The 18,952-nt window shown below is 43.2% G+C and overlaps 2 protein-coding genes across 2 annotated transcripts in view; one reads left to right on the top strand and one right to left on the bottom strand.

The window, feature by feature from the left end:
* CYFIP2 (cytoplasmic FMR1 interacting protein 2) overlaps positions 1 to 18,952 on the top strand; it is a 143,066-nt gene that overhangs the window by 68,903 nt on the left and 55,211 nt on the right. The window contains exons 21-24 of the mRNA XM_069102493.1: positions 103 to 211; positions 3,931 to 4,050; positions 8,652 to 8,851; positions 12,396 to 12,483. Of these exons, the coding sequence (XP_068958594.1) occupies positions 103 to 211; positions 3,931 to 4,050; positions 8,652 to 8,851; positions 12,396 to 12,483 (517 nt within the window). The remainder of the gene's footprint in view (positions 1 to 102; positions 212 to 3,930; positions 4,051 to 8,651; positions 8,852 to 12,395; positions 12,484 to 18,952) is intronic.
* On the bottom strand, positions 14,113 to 14,933 carry FNDC9 (fibronectin type III domain containing 9). The gene has a single exon (XM_069102285.1). The coding sequence runs from the start codon at positions 14,931 to 14,933 to the stop codon at positions 14,274 to 14,276; it is 660 nt and encodes a 219-aa protein (XP_068958386.1). The 3' UTR covers positions 14,113 to 14,273.

Below are 18,952 nucleotides of genomic sequence, written 5' to 3'. Positions count from 1 at the left end.
ACTTCTGATAACATAGGTCATCTGTTCTGAAGAGATGTTACTGACAGGTCTGAGCATGGTTATGTTCATTGGTCTTATTTATTTATTTTTTTCTCCATCCAGTGTACTATTGGATAAACGTTTTAGAGCAGAATGCAAGAATTATGGAGTCATTATTCCATATCCACCATCTAACCGCTATGAAACTCTGCTGAAACAGAGACATGTCCAGGTAAGAAGGGAGAGAACCAGTAACCAAGGAACCCCTAAAACTCCTTCAGATATGGATGGATGTGATCTGTCAAAGGAGGGCCAGGAAACCAAATCAGCCCCCACATCTCTTAGCCTTAGAGCACCAAAGGATATAAAACTTTCATTGTATTTCATGTATGATAAGAAATTGTATCTCTCAGTATATATGAATACTAGCCCTGAGTGATTATTCTTCCTCCTCTGAGTCCACCTTGTGTAGCTATTGGCTGCTATAGATCTCTCCTCTCACCGAAGTCAGCTGGTGACCCGGTGGTTAGAATACTGGTCAGAGGATCAGTAAGACCCGAGTTAAAATGCAGCCTCAGACATTTACTAGCTATTTGATCCTGGGTAAGTCACTTTAACCTCTGTTTGCCTCAGTTTCCTCAATTATGAAAGGGGGAAAATAACAGCACCTACTTCCCAGGGTTCATTATCTGTAAAATGAGCTGGAGAAGGAAATAGCAAATCACTCCAGTATCTTTGCCAAGAAAACACCAAATGGGGTCACAGAGAGTCAGACATAACTGAAACAATAAAACAACAGCCTTCCAGGGTTATTTCATGGATCAAATGAGATGGTATTTACGAAAGCATTTAGTATTTGTAAAAGTGCTAGCATACAGTGGGGCTTTATATAAGCTTTTGTTTTTTTCTCACCTTTCTCACGATCCCTAAGCTGCTGTCCATTATGGTCCTTTCTATGTGTCCCCCCACCCAGAATGCACTCTGTCTTTACTTTTATCTCTTAGCATCTCTATTTTCCCTCAAAGCTCAGCTGAAGTGCTGCCTTTTACATGAAACCTTTCCTCACCCCCCAGCTTCTAGCACTTACCCCCCAAAATCAATTGCTGTCTATCTAGTAGCTATTTCTCATGTAGGTAAACCCTTACACATAAATATCATCTCCCCTGACTAAACTATAAGATCCTTGATAGAAAGAACTGTACCATTTTTATTTTTCTATCACTAGCTCTTTGCACAGTCCCTGGCTCATGGTAATTAATTAATGTTTGTTGATTGATTGGTTGAATTATCAACATTTTATTCATCACATACATAATTTTAACTGCCTCTCTTCTTACCCATGTCTACCATTTATAAGTGGGAGATTTTATCTTTCATCAGTCCTTTAAGTTTAGAAGGATGGGGTGGGGGAGGGGGACAGTCTCTGATATACAGGATATCCAAATAATGAAAAGGTAAAAGTTAATGTTCCCCATTCTCATGTTTGATTCTTAATATCCAGGAAATAATTCTGGGAGCTAGACATGAAAATTTCCCCAGTGAAAGGTTTTAATATGACTAGGGCAGTCAGAACCCAGATACACCATGGAGACTTCATATCCTGCTTTTGGGGACCCCACTGTGTGACAAGCTGTCAGCTAAATGACCCTGGAGCTCTTAGCTCTCTGTGCTAATTACACGGTCTGTGCACAGTACTGCCTTGCCCAGTGATTTTTCAGGGAGAGGAGAGAAGTAATGTCACAACAAAGGCTGAGTTCCAAAGCTCTCAAAGATCAAAAGGAAGTGGTGGGTACTTTAATCAGGGGTATTGTGGGGCTCAAATGAGATATTGGATGCAAAGCACTTCGGAAACATTAAAGTGCTATATAAAGGCTTCTCATCAGGAGGAGGAGGATGGTGATGGTGATGCCAGTGATGTCTGCGGTCACTAGTCTGGTGATGACTTTATTCCCTGACCCTTCTACTGCACTCCTATTGAGCTCAATCAGGAAAGATTTGGGAAATGTTTAACAGCCAGATTCCCTGGGGGGGAAATGTATACACATACACTTTTAAGTTTAATTTGTATTATTAACACTTTCTTAAGTCTAGATGATCAACAAAATAATAAATCGAGCCCTGACTTGTAACATTTGCTGATTTCTGAAGTTTAAATGCTCACATTGAAAACTGAATGATCAGAGGCAAGCCAGTTAGAGCTGGCTGCAGCATACCCGTAACATAACTGAGCACCACCATAACACAGTGACAGAGAGAGTGCTGGGTTGGAAGTGAGAGGACCTGGGTTTGAACCCTGGTTACACTTATAATTTTGGGTGAGTCATTTTGCTTTTCCCAGCTTCAGTCTCACCATGTGTAAAGTGGGGGACTTGGACTTGAGCCCCAGGATCTCTTTCAGCTCCATATCTTTGATCCCATGAGTACTGATCCCTCAGAGAAGTTAGAAGGATATGAAAAGAATTATTTGTAATCATGGACATTCTGTCATTTTAACAGACTGCAGGGTCCTGAAGACCCAGAAAAACAGCTTTAGCATTCATCTTTGTGTGGTCCCTGTGCTTAACACAGTGCCTTGCACATAAACCAGTCAATCGATCAGCTAATTTTTATTAACTGCCTACTGTGTACTTGACACTGCTAGATGCTGAGTATATACAGAACTGCCCTCAAGGAGCTTACTTTCTACTGGAGGAGATAACCTAAACAGCTCCGACTTCATAAAGAGTATATATAAAAATGAATGAATATGTACATGATAATGGGGGGGAAGGGTGCACTAGCTGCTGAGGAGTTAAGAAAAGGCCTTAGGTAGGAAGAAATGCTCGAGCTGGACTTTAAACTAGGGTTTTTAAGAGATGAAGGTGAGGGAGTGCATTCCAGGCATTGGGAACAGCTAGTATGAAAATGTGGTGACAAAAGATGGAGTTTCAGGTGTGAGGAACTACAAAAAAAAAAAAAAACAGTTTGGTTGTCCCAAAGATTGTGTGAAGGAGAGTAATGTGTAATAAAACTGGAAAGGTAGGTTGGAGCCATCTGTGAATTCATTAATGTAGGGAATTTCTGGTATGGGAACTCTCTCACCTTAGGTAGGTCACAGATCACAACCTTTCTATGACTTAGTACTACTTAGTAGGTCTTAAAGAGTTGCAAGGTACAAGGGTGTTAAGTGACTTGGCCAGGATCATAACAGCAAATAAGTATCAGAGGTGAGATTTGAACCCAAGAGTCCCTGACTCCAAGCCCAGCACTCTTTGTACTATTGCCTGGACACTTGGCACCTGAGAAGAGCTTAATAAATGATTGCCAAATGTGTTGAATTGAATGCGATTCCACTTTGCCAAAAGCTGATACATTGAATTCGGTTCTGGAAACAGCCATAATGATCCACAAGATGACCCTAAGTGAATGCAATACACCTCATTTGCTACAAGAGACCCATTACTGTCAGCATTGTTTTCCCTGTGGGGAGAGAGGGATAGAGAATTTAAATAAGAGTAATAATGGTGATGATAGTAATGGCATAGAGTGAAATGTTATCAATGCAAACAAGACTTTTCCAATGAAGTGTTTATTATTATATGGAGCACATGTGATAATATCCATGTCTGTGCACTGGGAAAATTTCCTCCTCTGCTATATTTTCATTCCTGAAATAAACCCTTCCTTCATACCACTGGCATTAAAATGCACCTCTGTGATATGACAGCAGTAGCTGTGTAGAAATAGGTCATACTCGAGGTACTTGCTGCTTTGACTCTGAGATGGTTTGTTGGGATGTGGAGGTGGGTGAGGGAAGGTGAGGAGGTACAGGAGAAACAGAGAGGCTAAATTTAGGATATGAGTTGAAAAAAGGCACCAGAGTCATTGCCCAGAATCCCTGCCCCAGTCCTGCTATTAGCATTTTCTCCATTGCCTACATGAATGTTAAATAACTTCTCTCCTTCTCCACAGCTGCTTGGTAGGTCAATTGACCTAAACAGGCTTATTACCCAGCGCATCTCTGCCGCAATGTATAAATCCTTAGACCAAGCCATCAGCCGCTTTGAGAGTGAGGACCTGACCTCTATTGTGGTAAGAGAATGGGGACTGGGAAATCTGAAGGTCTGGACCCAAAACTGGCCCTTGAGTTTGGGGTCATGGAGCTAGAACACAAAGGAAGGAAGTGACTAGTTACATTTTATAGGGTGCCTTTCCTATAAAGAGAAATGGATCTCTTTTTTTTTTCCCATCCTCAACAGAGCAAGATTGAGAGGAAACATGGCATAGTAGATAGTGTTGGCCTTGGAGTCAGGAAGAGGAAACCTGGATTCAAATCCTGTGTGAGACAATGACTAACTATATGATGTTGGGCAAATCATTCAACCTTTGTATTTCTTAGTTTCCTCATTTTCAAAAAGAGGGGGTTGGACTCAGTGGCTTCCAGCTCCAAATCTGTGATCCTATGATCTCTAATTGGAAACAAAGACAGAGGTAGTCGTCTGCTTCTGACTCACAGGCATAGCTATTTATTCCCCAAGATGCTAAGAACAAAATGCATGAACAGGTATCACTGTAATGTTCGGGGATGAAACACAAACATGACTACTCTACCCTGGACCCCCGTCTTCTCGAAATTTCTCTGAGGGTGACATAGGGGAAATAGCACTAGGGTGGAAGATACGAGGCTTGATATCTCCTCTCGGCTCTGATACAAGTACTGAGGGGCATTGTGCAGGTCCTCTGCCCTCCGAGTATCAGTTTCCACATCTCCAAAATGAGAAGATTGCACTAAATGAATCTTTGTCAGCTACATAATTCGATTTTGAGGCAGCTGGTAGCCGTGTGTGGATAGAAAACTGGGGCCTAAAGTCAGAAAGACCTGACATCAAATCCAGCCTGAGACACTTCCTAACTGTGGAACCCTGAGCAAGTGACAACCTCTGTTTGCCTGACAAAAGGTGATCCAGAAAGATCCCTGGAGAAGAGAATGGCAAACTATTCTGGCATCTTTGCCAAGAAAACCCCAGGAGCAGAGTCTATGGGGTCATCAAGAGTCAGACATGGCTAAACAATTATTAACAACAAAACAAACTCTATTTTATGATATAATGTTTCTTCCAGCTCTTACATTTTGTATTCTAATTCCAATTCTGATGATGGATCATAGATCTGGAACTGAGGGAGCCTTAGAGGCCATTTGGTCCAACCCTAATTATTTTACATATGAGGTCTAGGGGAGGTTAAGTGACTGATTCACCCAAGATCTCACAAGTAGCAAATGGCAGCAATGGGATTTTAATTCAGGTCGTCCAGAGTGAGCACAATTGCCATTCTATGTCTAAGGTCCTTTCCAGCTCTGAAATTCTGTATGACTTTGAATGTCCTAGAATTTAAAATAGACTCAGGTGGCAAACATAAAGTGAGAGCTGTGGGAAGCATTTTGTTTCAATAGGACCTGAGAGGGAAATGGAAGCTTTTCTTTTTGTGGTGAATTTTTGCCAGCTTTTCACAATGAAAGTGGTCAGTTGGCACATTCTGGTGGCCCCAGACCACATCAGAAAAGTGCAATGTTAGCTTATGTTCCATAGGAGCTCATTTTGACCAACTCAGAGACCAAAATTGTCTCTCCTCTTTCCTCATAATGTAAAATGTGCTCTTTGGTGGTAAATTTAAAAGGTACTGGTTTTGATCATGCAAAGATAGCTCCCAGAGAGCATCTTTTTCTGAGAACCCAGTACAGTAATCTGTTTGCTAGGTTGGGGTGGCCTTAGCTCGTGTTGATTAGGAGAGAGACACTCTTGGTGCTGCATAGCCACAGTCCAACAAAGGTAATTGCCTCATTGCTTTCTGCTTTAGAAATCTGATACCTAATGAGTTCTGGGAATAATAGAACATTAGCATCAGTGCTGAGTCTTCTCCCTTTATGCCTTAAAGAGCCCTTGGTTTGTGCATCTCAAGCACTTTTCATGTTTCATTTTGTATTATAATTACATGGGTATATTTCCTATCTTCCTACTAGATTGTAAACTTCAGGAGGGCAGAAGCAGGCTTCCTCAGGACAGGGAACAGTGCTCTGAATACAGGAGGCTCTTAAGAAGTTTGTGAGTCAGTATTTTTGCAGGAAGAGACCTTAGAGACCATTTGGTTTAACCTCCCAGGATCCTGGAGCTAGAAGCACCCTCTGAAGCCATGTAGTCCAGGGATACCTGATCACTAATTCCCTCTATAACATATTCAGTGAGTCCTCATCTGGACTTTCCTTCAAGAACTCTTAGGAGAAGGAGCTCATTACTTCCTAGGGAAGCACTTTTCACTTTGGGATAGCACTGATTCCCATATATTAAGCCTACATCTTCAACTTCGATCCAGGGTTCCTATTTTAACTTCTGGGACCATGCACATGGTAGCCTTTCAGACATACAGGCAGCTAGATGGCACAGTGGATAGAGTGCTGGACCTGGAATTTGGAAGATATAAGTTCAAATCTGGCCTTAGACATTTACTAGTTATGTGATTCTAAACAAGTCATTTGACCTCTGTTTGCCTCAGTTTTCTCATCTGTCAAATGGGACTAATCATTGCATCTACCTCCCAGGGTTGTTGTGAGGATCAAATAAGATTTTCATTGGTGGAGGAAGTTTCTATGGTAAAATTTCCCTCCACTGATGAAATCTCAAATCTGAACCAATTCCTTATAGTACCTACCTCATGGGGCAGTTAGGTAGAACAGTGGATAGAGTCTTAGGCCTGAAGTCAGGAAGACGCATGTTCCTGAGTTCAGATCTGGCCTCAGACACTTATAAGCCGTGGAACCCTGGGCAAGTCATTTAACCCTGTTTGCCTCAGTTTCCTCATCTGTAAAATAAGCTGGAGCAAAACATGACAAGCCACTTTAGTATCTTTCCTAAGAAAACCCCAAATGGGGTCACAAAGAGTCAAATACAACTGAAACGAGTGAACAATACCTACCTCACAAAGTTATTCACAGAATTAAAAGAGATAGTATACATCCAGAAAGTGAATAAGCATCTATTTATTTAATAATTAATTAATTGTGTTAAGTGCTTTATAAATATTATCTTTGATCCTTGCAACAACCCTAGGTAGTCAGAATCTGAGTCTTAATTTGAACTCATATCTTCTTACCTCCAGGCCCCACACTCTATCCAGTGTACCACCTAACTATATCACAAAGTTATTCATAGAATTAAAGAAGATAATATATGTCAAGGTCTATTAACTCATCGATCAACAAACATTTATTAAACACTTATTGTATGCTAGAAAATGTGATAAGCTATGAAGGTACAAAAAGAGACAAAAATAGTCCCTACCTTCAAGGAATTTTCACTCTAATGGAGAGAGAAAATATATAAATAATTAGGTTTATGTATTAGATACATAAAAAGTAGAAGGCAGGGGTGGCTAGGTGGTGCAGTGAATAGAGCACCGGCCCTGGAGTCAGGAGGACCTGAGTTCAAATCCGGCCTCAGACACTTAACACAAAAACTAGCTGTGTGACATTGGGCAAGTCACTTAACTCCAATTGCCTTCCCCCCCAAAAAAGGCAAAAAAAAAAAAAGTAGAAGGCAGTAACCTTGGAGAAGCTCTTGTAGTTGGGAGAACTAGGAAAGATTTCTTGCAGAAGGAAATGTTTGAGCTGGGTTTTGAAGAAAGGAATTCTAAGAGACAGGAGTGGGGAGGAGAAAGAGAGAGACTGAGAGGGAGATAGAGAGGGAGACAGAGAAGGGAGAGAGACGGAGAAAAGGGAGAGAGACAGAGGCAGAGAGGAGGAGGGAGAGTGAGAGAAAGAGAGAGAGAAGAAAAATGTAAAAGGAGAAATGGTGAGAGGGAGAGACAGAAGGAGAAAGAGAGGTAGAGAGAGAAGGAAAGAGAAAGAGGAGAGAAAGGAAGAGAGAGATGGTGGGAGGGAGCGTGAGAGAGAGAGAGAAGAGAAAGGTAGAAGGAGAAATGGTGAGAGGGAAAGAGGGAGAGACAGAAGGGAGAAAGAGAGGTAGAGAGAGAAGGAAAGAGAGGAGAGAAAGGGAGAGAGACAGAGAAAAGGGAGAGAGAGAGGCAGAGAAGAGGAGGGAGAGAGAGAAGAGAAAGAGAGAAGGAGAAATGATGAGAGGGAAAGAGGGAGAGACAGAAGGGAGAAAGAGAGGTAGAGAGAGAAGGAAAGAGAGGAGAGAAAGGGAGAGAGAGATGGTGGGAGGGAGAGAGGGAGGGAGAAACAGAGTGAGAAAATGAAAGAATGCAGAGGCTCAGAGAAACAGGATGAGGTGCTGTGTGTAAAGACCAGCCAGGAGGCAAGTACAGTTGGATGGCAGATTACATGGAGGGGGCTAAAGTGTAAGTAACCTGAAAGGGTCCAGGTTGAGAAGAGCTTGAAATACCAAGCAAAGGGCTTTCTATTTGATCCTGGAGGTAGAAGGGGACCAGCCACTGGAGTTTGTTGAGGAAGCAGGGGACATGATCAGACTTACAACACTGGTAGCTTTGTGTATGTTTTTAAGTTCCTATCGTATCAGATTCCCTTCTGTTTAATCAAGTCCCTTAATCCCTTACATTGCCTTGGCAGTTTTTACTTTTCAAAGAATTTTCAGATACCATTATTTCATTGGCCTCTCATCAAAATCCTGGACTTCAGTCAAGGCTCAGACAACCAAATGTGTCTTCTTTCTCTGGGGCAGGAGCTTGAATGGCTTTTGGAGATCAACCGTCTAACCCATCGGCTACTGTGTAAGCACATGACCCTGGATAGCTTTGACGCCATGTTCCGGGAAGCCAATCACAATGTTTCTGCCCCTTATGGCCGCATCACCCTCCACGTATTCTGGGAGCTGAACTTTGACTTCCTCCCTAACTACTGCTACAATGGATCCACTAACCGGTGAGAGGATTTCTATGGAGGATGGAGAGAAGCTGTGGGGTTTTACTTCCAGGGCAGGTGTGCATATGTGTGTGCCTACAATAAATGTTAGGCACTTACTGTGTGCAGAGTGCCGTGTAGGCACTATGGGAGATCCAGAATTAGGTAAGACATGATCCTCACCCTCAAGCAGCCTCAAGTCTAATAGGGAGGGGCAGCCAGGTGGCACAGTGAATAGAGCACCAGCCCAGGAGTCAGGAGGACCTGAGTTCAAATCTGGCCTCAGACACTTAACACTTTCTAGCCATGTGACCTTAGGCAAGTCACTTAAACCCAATTGTCCTGCCTTCCCCCCCTGCAAAAAAAAAATAGTCTAAGAGGGGACTAAGAAAAAACATAGGTGATAATGGACAATATTATATTATTGGTGCATTAACAGAGGTGCAAAACAAAGTGCTAAGGGGAAGGGATCATTACCAACTGGGAAGGTCAGGAAACAGTGTCAGAGGAGATGGCATTGTATTGGATTTCAAAGGAAGAAAGAGAAGGGGGGCAGGAATAAGCATTTATAAATCCCTTACTATGTGCCAGGCACTGTGTTAAGCTAATACTGAATTATTTGTTCGCCACAACAACCCTCTGAGGTAGGTCCTGTTATTATCCTCATTTTACAGTTGAGGCAACTGAGACAAGCAGGTAAAATGACTTTCCCAGGGTCACACAGCTAGTCCGTATCTGAGGTCAGATTTGAACTTGGGTCTTCCTGACTAAAAGCCCAGCCCTCTATCTACTGTCCCACCTGTAAAGGCATTCCTGGCATAGGGAACAGCATGAGAAAAGACAGAGGCATGAAGACATGTTGCTTGTTGGGGAGCATAGTGTTTGCCTAGTTTGGTTGGTGTACAGAGTACATCAAAGGATTTTAATAAGAGATAAAACTGGAACGTTCCAGACTGTGAAAGGCCTTGAATGTCAAGCAGAATACACATGAATGAATGAATGAATGAATGAATGAGTGAGTGAGTGAGTGAAAGAAAAAGCATTTATTGAGTGCTTACTAAATGCCAAGGACAGTGGTAGGGATACAAATAATAGAAGAGCAAACAGAGGCCTTACTCGCCAGAAGCTTACAATCTAAATGGAGGAGATGATGCATAGAGGAGCCATGCAAGTACACGGCTGTATAGCACTCATGTTCATGAACATATTTACATATATGCATATCCCAATATGCCCGTGCATAACTACAGTCAGCCAACAAACATTCTTCAAGGACTTCCGTGTATATGGCACTGTACCTGCCTGGTATTGTAGGGGATACCAGAACTCATGTTTTTCCTCACCATGATCCTACAGAGTTGGTATATTATAGATCTAATAGAACTGAGGCCTTAAGAGGTTGATATACTCGACCAAGTCATTCCACACAAGTGAGTGGTGGAGTAAATCCTAGCTGTGTGCTCTGTATGCAAAGGAGTATAAGACATGATCCCTTGTCCTCTAAAAACATACATATTTGGTAGGAAAATAAATCATGTCTACAAATAACCGTGATACTCAGTGAACTTGTGTGTGCAGAAATGTCTGTATTCAGTTATGTCCAGATTTCATGTGTAAGATGCACATAGGCCCACCTTGTTATACACATATGCTGACAAAACAGAGCACACGTGTCAGAATAGGTGTTCAATTCCCTTGAGATTCTGGCCTCCCTATGTCCTGGAAAAACTAATTTAGAAGACAGCTCGTTTTTTTAGAATGGTCACTGGGCTCAAGAGTCAGACGTGAATTAGAATCTATTCTCTGCCACTCATTATCTGTCTGACTATACATATCACCTTCCCCCTCTGTGTCTTCATTTCCTTATGTAAAAGTTGGGAAGAGAAGCAGCATTGTATAATAGCTAGAGAGCCAGCCTGGAAGCCAGAAGGCCTGGGCTCAGGTCCTGCCTCTGACATATACTGTGACCCTGGGCAGAGGTCTCAGTTCCCCAGGCGAGCAGTGTCAAACATGCAGCTTGTTTGCGGGCTGTGTTTTGCCTCTCTCTAGTGGAGCCTGAATCAGATGAAAATGCATTTGGGAAATATTTAACAAAATAAGCAAAAACACAATAAAGCAGAGATAATGGGTTTTTTTTTGCTAGTTTATTTTATTAAAAAAATAAATAACAACCCAATATTACTCAGATTATTCAATAGATTTAATTACGAACAACTTTTGGCTATTTCCAAAAACCCATCCTCAAAAGACAAAAGGTTTCCACCATTGAGCATACAAAGAATATGTGAAGTTCTCTGAATGAAATTCCAGTGAGGTGTCTCCCAAAAAACATCAGAAGTATTATAGAATTCATTGAGTATAAGCTCCCTCAGGGACTCCTGTGAAAAGGATAATATGTGAATTATTTCAAGCAGAGATAATGTTGATATGGGGCAGCTAGGTGACACAGTGGATAGAGCACCAGGCTCTATCCTGGAGTCAGAAAGATCCGAGTTCAAATTTGGCCCCAGACTCTTAGTAGCTGTGAGACCCTGGGCAAGTCATTTAACACTGCTTCAGTTTCCTCATCTGTAAAATGAGCTGGAGAAGGAAATGGCGAATCACTCTAGTATCTTTGCCAAGAAAACCCCAAAAGGGGTCACAAAGAGTCAGACACACGACTAAACAATAAACAAAATGTTAATATGTGGTTTTCTTTTTCAGTGTGAGGGGCACAGATTCATATGCATGGTCAATGGCCCCATTTCTCTATGAGTTTGACACCAGTTCTCTAGGTATCTAAGACTTGAAGTTGGAAAGTGCCACCCAGCACTGGGAGGGTAACCTTCCTTATCAGGGAGTCCTGTATACACAGGAAATCACAGGTCAAGTCTCTAACTTAACTGTTTACTTTTACCTACATAGTCACACATGTTTATGTTTACAAATGGACACCTATCTAGGCATACACATGGTAGAATATAGGAAATAGTGATAAAGGGCTAGAGAGTCAGACCCGGTCCTTCCCACTGAATTGCTGATTGTGTGTAGGCAAATCAGTCCCTTATTTTAGGCTGCAGTTTTCCTGTCTGAAGGGAGATAATAATGCCTTAATGAGAGAATGTCTGAAGAGCAGGACAAACTTGGAAGGCAGGAGTTTGATAATCATGGCTGTTGCTAATTAGGGTGATTTTTTTTTTTACTGATTTTACCATAGTACTCTCCCTTTTGAACCCAAACATGAGACTTCTTGGACCCCAGTCCTCCTCTAAACTTACTTGACAATGATAAGCATACAGCTGTCTCAGAGCAGATAGCCAGCTCTGCAAACCCATCTCAGTTTTCCTTGGCCATATAACCCCTTCAGTCTTCAAAACAGAAAAGTGGAAAATCTAGCCCCAGGCCTTGACCCATACTAGGTCGTTAATAAATGCTTATTGATTATGATGGATTGTAATCATCACAGCCTTTGGTTCAAGCCTATCCTCTTCATTCTGTTCAGGAAGGACTTTGTTACAGTGTGTACCCCTGTGTTGGGATTCCAGAACACTCTAACTCTAAACTCTTGGTTCCTCTCTTCTCTCAGCTTTGTCCGAACAGCCATTCCCTTCACCCAGGAACCACAGAGGGATAAACCTGCCAACGTTCAGCCATACTACCTCTATGGGTCCAAGGTCAGTGATATACCAACTCATTCCTTGTATAATCGTCAGTAGGAGAACCCACATCAGCAGATCACATGAAGGGAAGTGTCTTCCAAGCTGGGAGCTAAATGAGGCAGAAGGCTTAGAGATACAAGGACTTCAGAGAGAAACAAAGACATTAGAGTCTTTTAAAAATCAGCTTTATTCAGGTTGAAAATCTAGATCATGCGTGGCAATGTAAAGACATAGCATTTTGTTATATACTGACTATCAGGCAGGGCTTGGGGACAGGAAGAGGCTGTAGAGTGACTCTGTCTGAGCTTGGTTGCCCCACTGTGCTTCCTTCTTGGTATACTAATGACAAGGTGCTCATATGATCCTGTGACTCTGCTAGGTGACGGCATGGGAGTGGAGTGGAGGGAAGTAATGGATGGTGAGGGGTGGGGAATTTGAGCAATATCTATCTTTGCTCACTGGCTTCAACCTTAAGGACCAGCAAGCTCTCATCGCACACTGCTGTAGCCAGAGCTCCAAGGAGAATCTCCCTCTCCCTTCCTGCTATTTATACCATGCACAGATCCAGCCTAAGGCCCTCATGCTCTTTTTGGACCATCCTCCACAACCATTCACTGATACTCAGCTCACCTAAGCAGGTGGTTTCTTGCAGGGGACTTTGTAACAGGAGAAACAAAAGAATTGAACATTTCAATTATTAAGGAGATTGTAATGGTAGTAAATCCCACCAAAATTCAAGAATAATTTTTCTTTCAGTTGAACAAAAATCTGCCACTATTAACATCAAGATCCTTCTCAAGCGTCTGGCTTGGGATTCAGGGTCTACAGAAACAACCTACTGTAGAAAGAGATTGTGTGATCTTGGGCAACAATGATGACCTCTGTTTATCTCAGTCTTATTAAGTCCTTTCTTCTCATCATCCTTGTGAAATAGGGAGTACACAGATTTCTCTTTGGTTTTGTTCTTGACTGAATCTGTAACTTCACCGGCATAGTGTTCTTCTCATGAAGAACTTCCACCAATGGGGATCAATAACTGTTCCACAACTTTTAGTTTGGAACAAAATAAGAATCTCCTGGAACATTGAGAGTTCAAGTGACTTGCTCAGGGTCACATAAGCCAGTGTGGGTCCAGGGTAGGACTTGAATTCCGGTCTCCCTGACTCTCAGGCCAGCATCCTGTCCAGGATACCACACTTCCTCTCTAATACAAATGTTACTGTCCTCATTTTGCAAAGGAGATGAGGATCACCGGGATTAACTGACTTGTCTGTGGCCATGTAGTAAGGGTTGGAGCTGGAACTCAGACTCAGATCTTTTCAATTTAAGACCAGTCTTCTTTCCACTACACGTACTGCCTAAATTCATACAATCTCCCTAAGGCTTCACTTGTTCCAACATAAAATGGGAGGTGGGGGGTGGTTGGAGTAGGTAATCTATAAATTACCTTCCGCCTCAAAGATTCTATGATTCTATACCCATCTCTGGCCTCTCCATTTCAGAATTTAGGGTGGGAGATGTACATTTTGCACTTGAGATGAGCTGAGAATATGTAGAGGCCTCCGGGTGCTAGAGGCCAGGGGCTCCATGCAGCACTAACACTGACTGGGTCATGTGGCTTTTTGCAACATATTTATATCCCTGGGCATTTACCTAAACCTTAAACTGTGCCCGCCCTGGCACAGGAGAGAAGAAAAGGAGATTTTTTTTTTTTATAAAGGAGAAATAAAACTCAAACCAGGCAATATTATTTAAGCACATGTCATGAAATTGGCTATGTTTTGTTAGCACATCTCATCCATCATTCATAGCCCACAATGAGGAAATATGACAGCTTGATCCTGCGCCCCCTTGTGGGAGAAGCGGGAAGGGGAAGAGCCGTGGGAGCTCTCAGGCATGGCGCTAGAACTCTTGGTCAGTAGTGCTGTCATGGGGAACTCCTGCAGGTCTTCCTCCCTCTGCCCGAGGCCCAGAGCACCCTCAGCCCACCTCACCAACTCATCAACTTCCTCCTTCTGGCTTGAGTGGTATGTCCACCGTGGCTCATGGCATCTCAGACACCAGAACTGGAGGCAGAAGAAGGCTAAAATGGCCATGAAGCAGGCAAGGAGAAGAGCCGTGACCACCCAGAGAGATACGCCAGGATCCAGCTGGGAGCCATGGGCAGCTTTGGAGCTTTTATCCAGGGTGTGGAACATAGTGCAGTGGTTGCCAGAGGGGTAAGAATTCTTGCAGGTGATGCACAGAAAGTAGAGAGTGGATGGAGCAAGTTGGCGAAGGACCAGGGAGCTGAGGGTTTGGGGTACCCTTTCTTCATGGTGAAAGGGGTGGCGCAGGTAGCCTGAGAAGATGCTGTTCCAGTTGGGCCTATACATGACATGGTAATTGTTCTCCAGACACGGCTCCAGCGTGGACCAGGAGATAGTTGCTTGGGTGTAAGAAACATTTTTAACTTCAATGTTCATCACGTCTCTGAAATGCAAAGCACAAGAAAAGATCAATTTTCCTTACTCTGTTAAATTTACATTCCAAGGAAAGGAACTGAAGGGGAGTAGCAAGTATTGCCTGGCTTGGCCAGGACATGCTTTTCATGAAGACTTATGGGCAGTTCAGACTCGCAGTAGGAACCTGTTATCTACAGAACACTATTCTTAGGCCTGGGGAAGATACAGAGCTTAGAAAAGACACAGTTTCTGTCCTCATGATGCTCACATTCTGGGGAGACAAAGTGCAGATGACTGTAATGCCAAATACAGAAAATCCAACGAGCATTTGTGAAGACCTTACTTACAGCACACTCTGCCAAGCAATGGGGATGCCAAGAAATCCTAAAAATGGCCTGTGCCCCAGAGGAGCTCACATTCTACTGAGGAGAGAGGATGGGGCAGGGGAGGAACAATGTCTTAACAGATAAATATAGGGATGGAAACTAGACTTGTATTTCACTGCTATGGGGAAATCTCGAGGGACGAAATATACTCGCTCAGTGCAGGTCACTTCCTCTGCAATTTGTAGCCTTAAGAGAGTTGCAAAGAGTGCTAAGAATTTCAACAACTCATCCTACGTTACATGACCAGGATGTGTCTGAGGCAAGACTTGAACCCAGATCTTTCTGACTTCAAAACCAGCTCTTTGGCCATTATATCATGCTGCCTCTATCTTAGAGATAAGTATATACCTGAAATTTTATCCATTAAATTAGAGAGAGAAAGCACTAAGAACTAAGGGATCAGGAAAGGTTTTTCAGGGTGGGGAAAGCAACTTGACCAGAGATTCCAGACCTGGGGGACAGCCTAGGCAAACAATGCCAAGTAAGTGGAACCTCCAGTAACATCCCCCACCAGTGCCTCATCTCATCCCAGCCTGGGGAGGAAGCTGGGATCTTGAAGGCTATGTCAGTGAAGTACAAACCCTGGCAAGTCCTATGAAGTGGCTAAAGGTTTGACTATGTGCCCAGAAATGGACTTCAAGCATATCCTTTCAAGATGAACTTTGCTAAGTCAATCAATCAATCAATCAATCAGTCAGCATTTGTTAAGTGCCAAGCACTGTGCTATGTGGGGCAGTTCGGGGAGATGGATCTGGTTGACAACCAGGTAACAAAGTTCTTGTTGGCCCCAGTAACTCTGCTAAGTTGGAGAATGTTTCCTGAATCATGGAGCGGTTGTAATCAGTGTTGTTTAAGGGAATACTCCCCTTTCACTCTCATGAAAAAATAGGTCTTTGGAACTTTTGAAGTAAACATAAACTAAGGTCTGCTTAAGATTCGGGGTTGGAGGGAAGCCATTACCCCCTTTTGGGGTTGGTGGTAGAAACCAAGGAATCTTAACTTAAAGTGAAGGCATTATATAAAGGATCAGTAAGAATTCAGCAGGGTGGGGATAGACAGAGAAATGCATTGGAGGTACTGGGAAAGTGTGAGCAAAAGCACGAAGCAGGTAAACTCAGGGCGTAGAGAGGAGAAAGTGGGTGACCAGTCTGGCTGAAGCACACATTACCTGGAGGAGGATAATGTAATATGAGGTTGGAAATATAATATGGGGCCAGACTGTGGAAGGTCTTAAAAACCAGGCTCAAGAGAATGAGCTTTGCTTAGTATATGACAGGGAGTCACGAAGGAATTTTGAGCAAGGAAATGAAATAATCACTTCTGTGCCAAAAGAAAGATTAGTCTGGCAGGGTCTGCGGGATGTCTTTGGGGAGTGAGAAAGAGCAGAAGTGCAACATTGGTTAGGAGGCTACTGAAATAATGAAAGAGAGTGGTAAGGAGGGCCTGTGCCTGTACAGTATCTATGGGAATAGACAGGAGGGGTTGGGTTATGAGACACTGCAGGGGCAGCATCAGTGAGACATTAGTCACTAATTAAATGTGAGAACTGAGGGGGGGAGAGAGAAGACTGAAAGGAAAACCATATGGCTGTAGGGATGGAAGCACTGAAACAATCTCAGCCAGCTAATTAGCTTAGAATGATCTTCTGGTCCAAATTCTAAGAGCAGAGCAGCACAGAGCACTGGGAGGCCCTGCCTAAGGGGAGATGTGGTCAATGTTAGCATGGGAGAGACTTAGGATCTTTAGCACAAATGGAGGATGGGAAGTTCTGGGTATGTCATGACACCCCCCCCCCCCCCCCCCAAATGGCAACTGGGTCAACAGTGAGTAGGCCCAAACCCCCCATTACCATATATGCCTTTTGCTTTTCTCCATCTCTCCCTCTCTGCTTCATTTCTCTTTTCCTTCCTTCCCCTTTTCTTCATCCTTCTCCTTTTCCCCATCTGCTTTGCCTGGGCTATGGGATCCAGTGGCCCCCCCTGGGCATTGGGAAACTTCATTAACTCTCCAGGTTAAATAGGAGGGAGCTTCCCCCTGGCCAAGATGTTTGAGCAATGACAGTTCTCTTCTATTCCCTTCTAGTGAACATCTTTGAATGGTCTAGAGAGGGAACATTTTTAAAAGGATGAGGAGGGAGGAAGAGGCAGAAACACAGGAAGCTTCAGCCTTAATGGCTGGGACTCCCAGATAGATACCAATTGAAATCAATTTATGCAGCTTCATTCCTCTGTGATAGCTCCCCTTTGTCTAGTCTTTAGGCTTTAAAATGCGTCATGCCTGACAACATGGGAGAGGGCTTTGTGCCACACAGCTCCTGTCTCACAACACGGGGCACCCAGCAAAAGCCAGCTTTACAGCTCAAAGCAGCCAGCCCTTCACAGCGAGGCACATCTGAAGACAGAGCTGCTGTGCTCTGCCTCAATAACCTGGCAGAACTCAGGGCTGGTGATGGGGAGAGGGACGTGGCTACCAGGAGAATTCACCAAGTCAAGTAAAACCCCAGAGAGACTCCTTTGGAGTGGAAAAGATGCTATAAGCAATAGTCCAGCCACATCTGAAGGGAACCCATGATTGCTTCCATTCTGCCAATTTGTAGACTTAGAGCTGGAAGGAACCTTGGAAGCCTTCTACTCCAGTCCCCTCATTTTACAAATGAGGAAACTGAGTCCCAGAGAGGTTTTAGTGCCTTTCTTCTGTACTATCTCCTTCCTGAACTCCCCCCTGTAAGTTCTTGCTGTAACAGTAGGATTCAGCCATACTCAGCATATGCAGATCTCCATGCAGATGCCCTCCCCCATACACATGCATTGTTTCTTATCACTAGGAGATGGTAAAAATTAGGCAATCCAATGCAAACTTGAGTTTACCAAGAGGCTGTTATTTTCCTGTCTCCCCACCACCACCTCCTTATTACCTTGCATATATCTCTTAAGGGAACTGAACTACAGGAAACTATATGGCAGTGAAATGATTTCCCAGGTTTTGCTTTTCATCCAAGCTCCCAACACTCAGGCTTGGAAATAACACTTCCATTTGGCTGAGCATCCCTTCCCTAAATGATGGGTTCTAAAAGGATTCATTAAGGGCTTTCAGGACCTATCTCTGAGAGGCTATTACAGGAGTGCATCTTGGAACTCCTGTTCATTGCCTCCATCCCCTACCACACAGCCACATACTCTCTGTATCCCGATTTGACTAAGAGTGGAGGACACAATTCATTTACATAGACTATCTAGTGGAAGGGACTTTAGAAATGATCTGGTTTCACTCTGCCTTTGTCTAAATTGAGGAGGCTGAGGCCCACGGCAGTAAAGTGATTTGAAATGGATACGTAACTCCTTAGTGGAAGGCTTGGGATAGGAATCCAGGGCTGCTGACTGCAGTCCTGTGATTTTTTTCCATCACACAGCCTTGCCTCGAATCTATGCTGTTCATTACTTTAGATACAGACTAATGATAGTAAATCTCTTGGCAGAATTGGAAAGGAGATTTTTGTGATGGCTACCCCATCATCTTGAGTAAAAAAGATCTTTTCTCTTCATTCTGGCCAGGACCGTGGCATATTGGCTCACTTGACAGACTGAGTTCCCTGATAAAGCCTCTTCTAGTTCCCTAATAAATAATGTATATAATTTACATAAATATATATTTCAT

Source organism: Petaurus breviceps, unplaced genomic scaffold, assembly GCF_028583685.1.
Source record: "Petaurus breviceps papuanus isolate PSGF00001 unplaced genomic scaffold, PetGlider_PUasm1.0 551, whole genome shotgun sequence".
NCBI classification, from domain to species: Eukaryota; Metazoa; Chordata; class Mammalia; order Diprotodontia; family Petauridae; genus Petaurus; species Petaurus breviceps.
This window is presented reverse-complemented; position numbering and strand designations above follow the sequence as displayed.

What these genes read in the sequence shown, in the direction of transcription:
- FNDC9 (XM_069102285.1), bottom strand. Translation starts at nt 14,933, where the DNA reads ATGAACATTGAAGTTAAAAATGTTTCTTACACCCAAGCAACTATCTCC.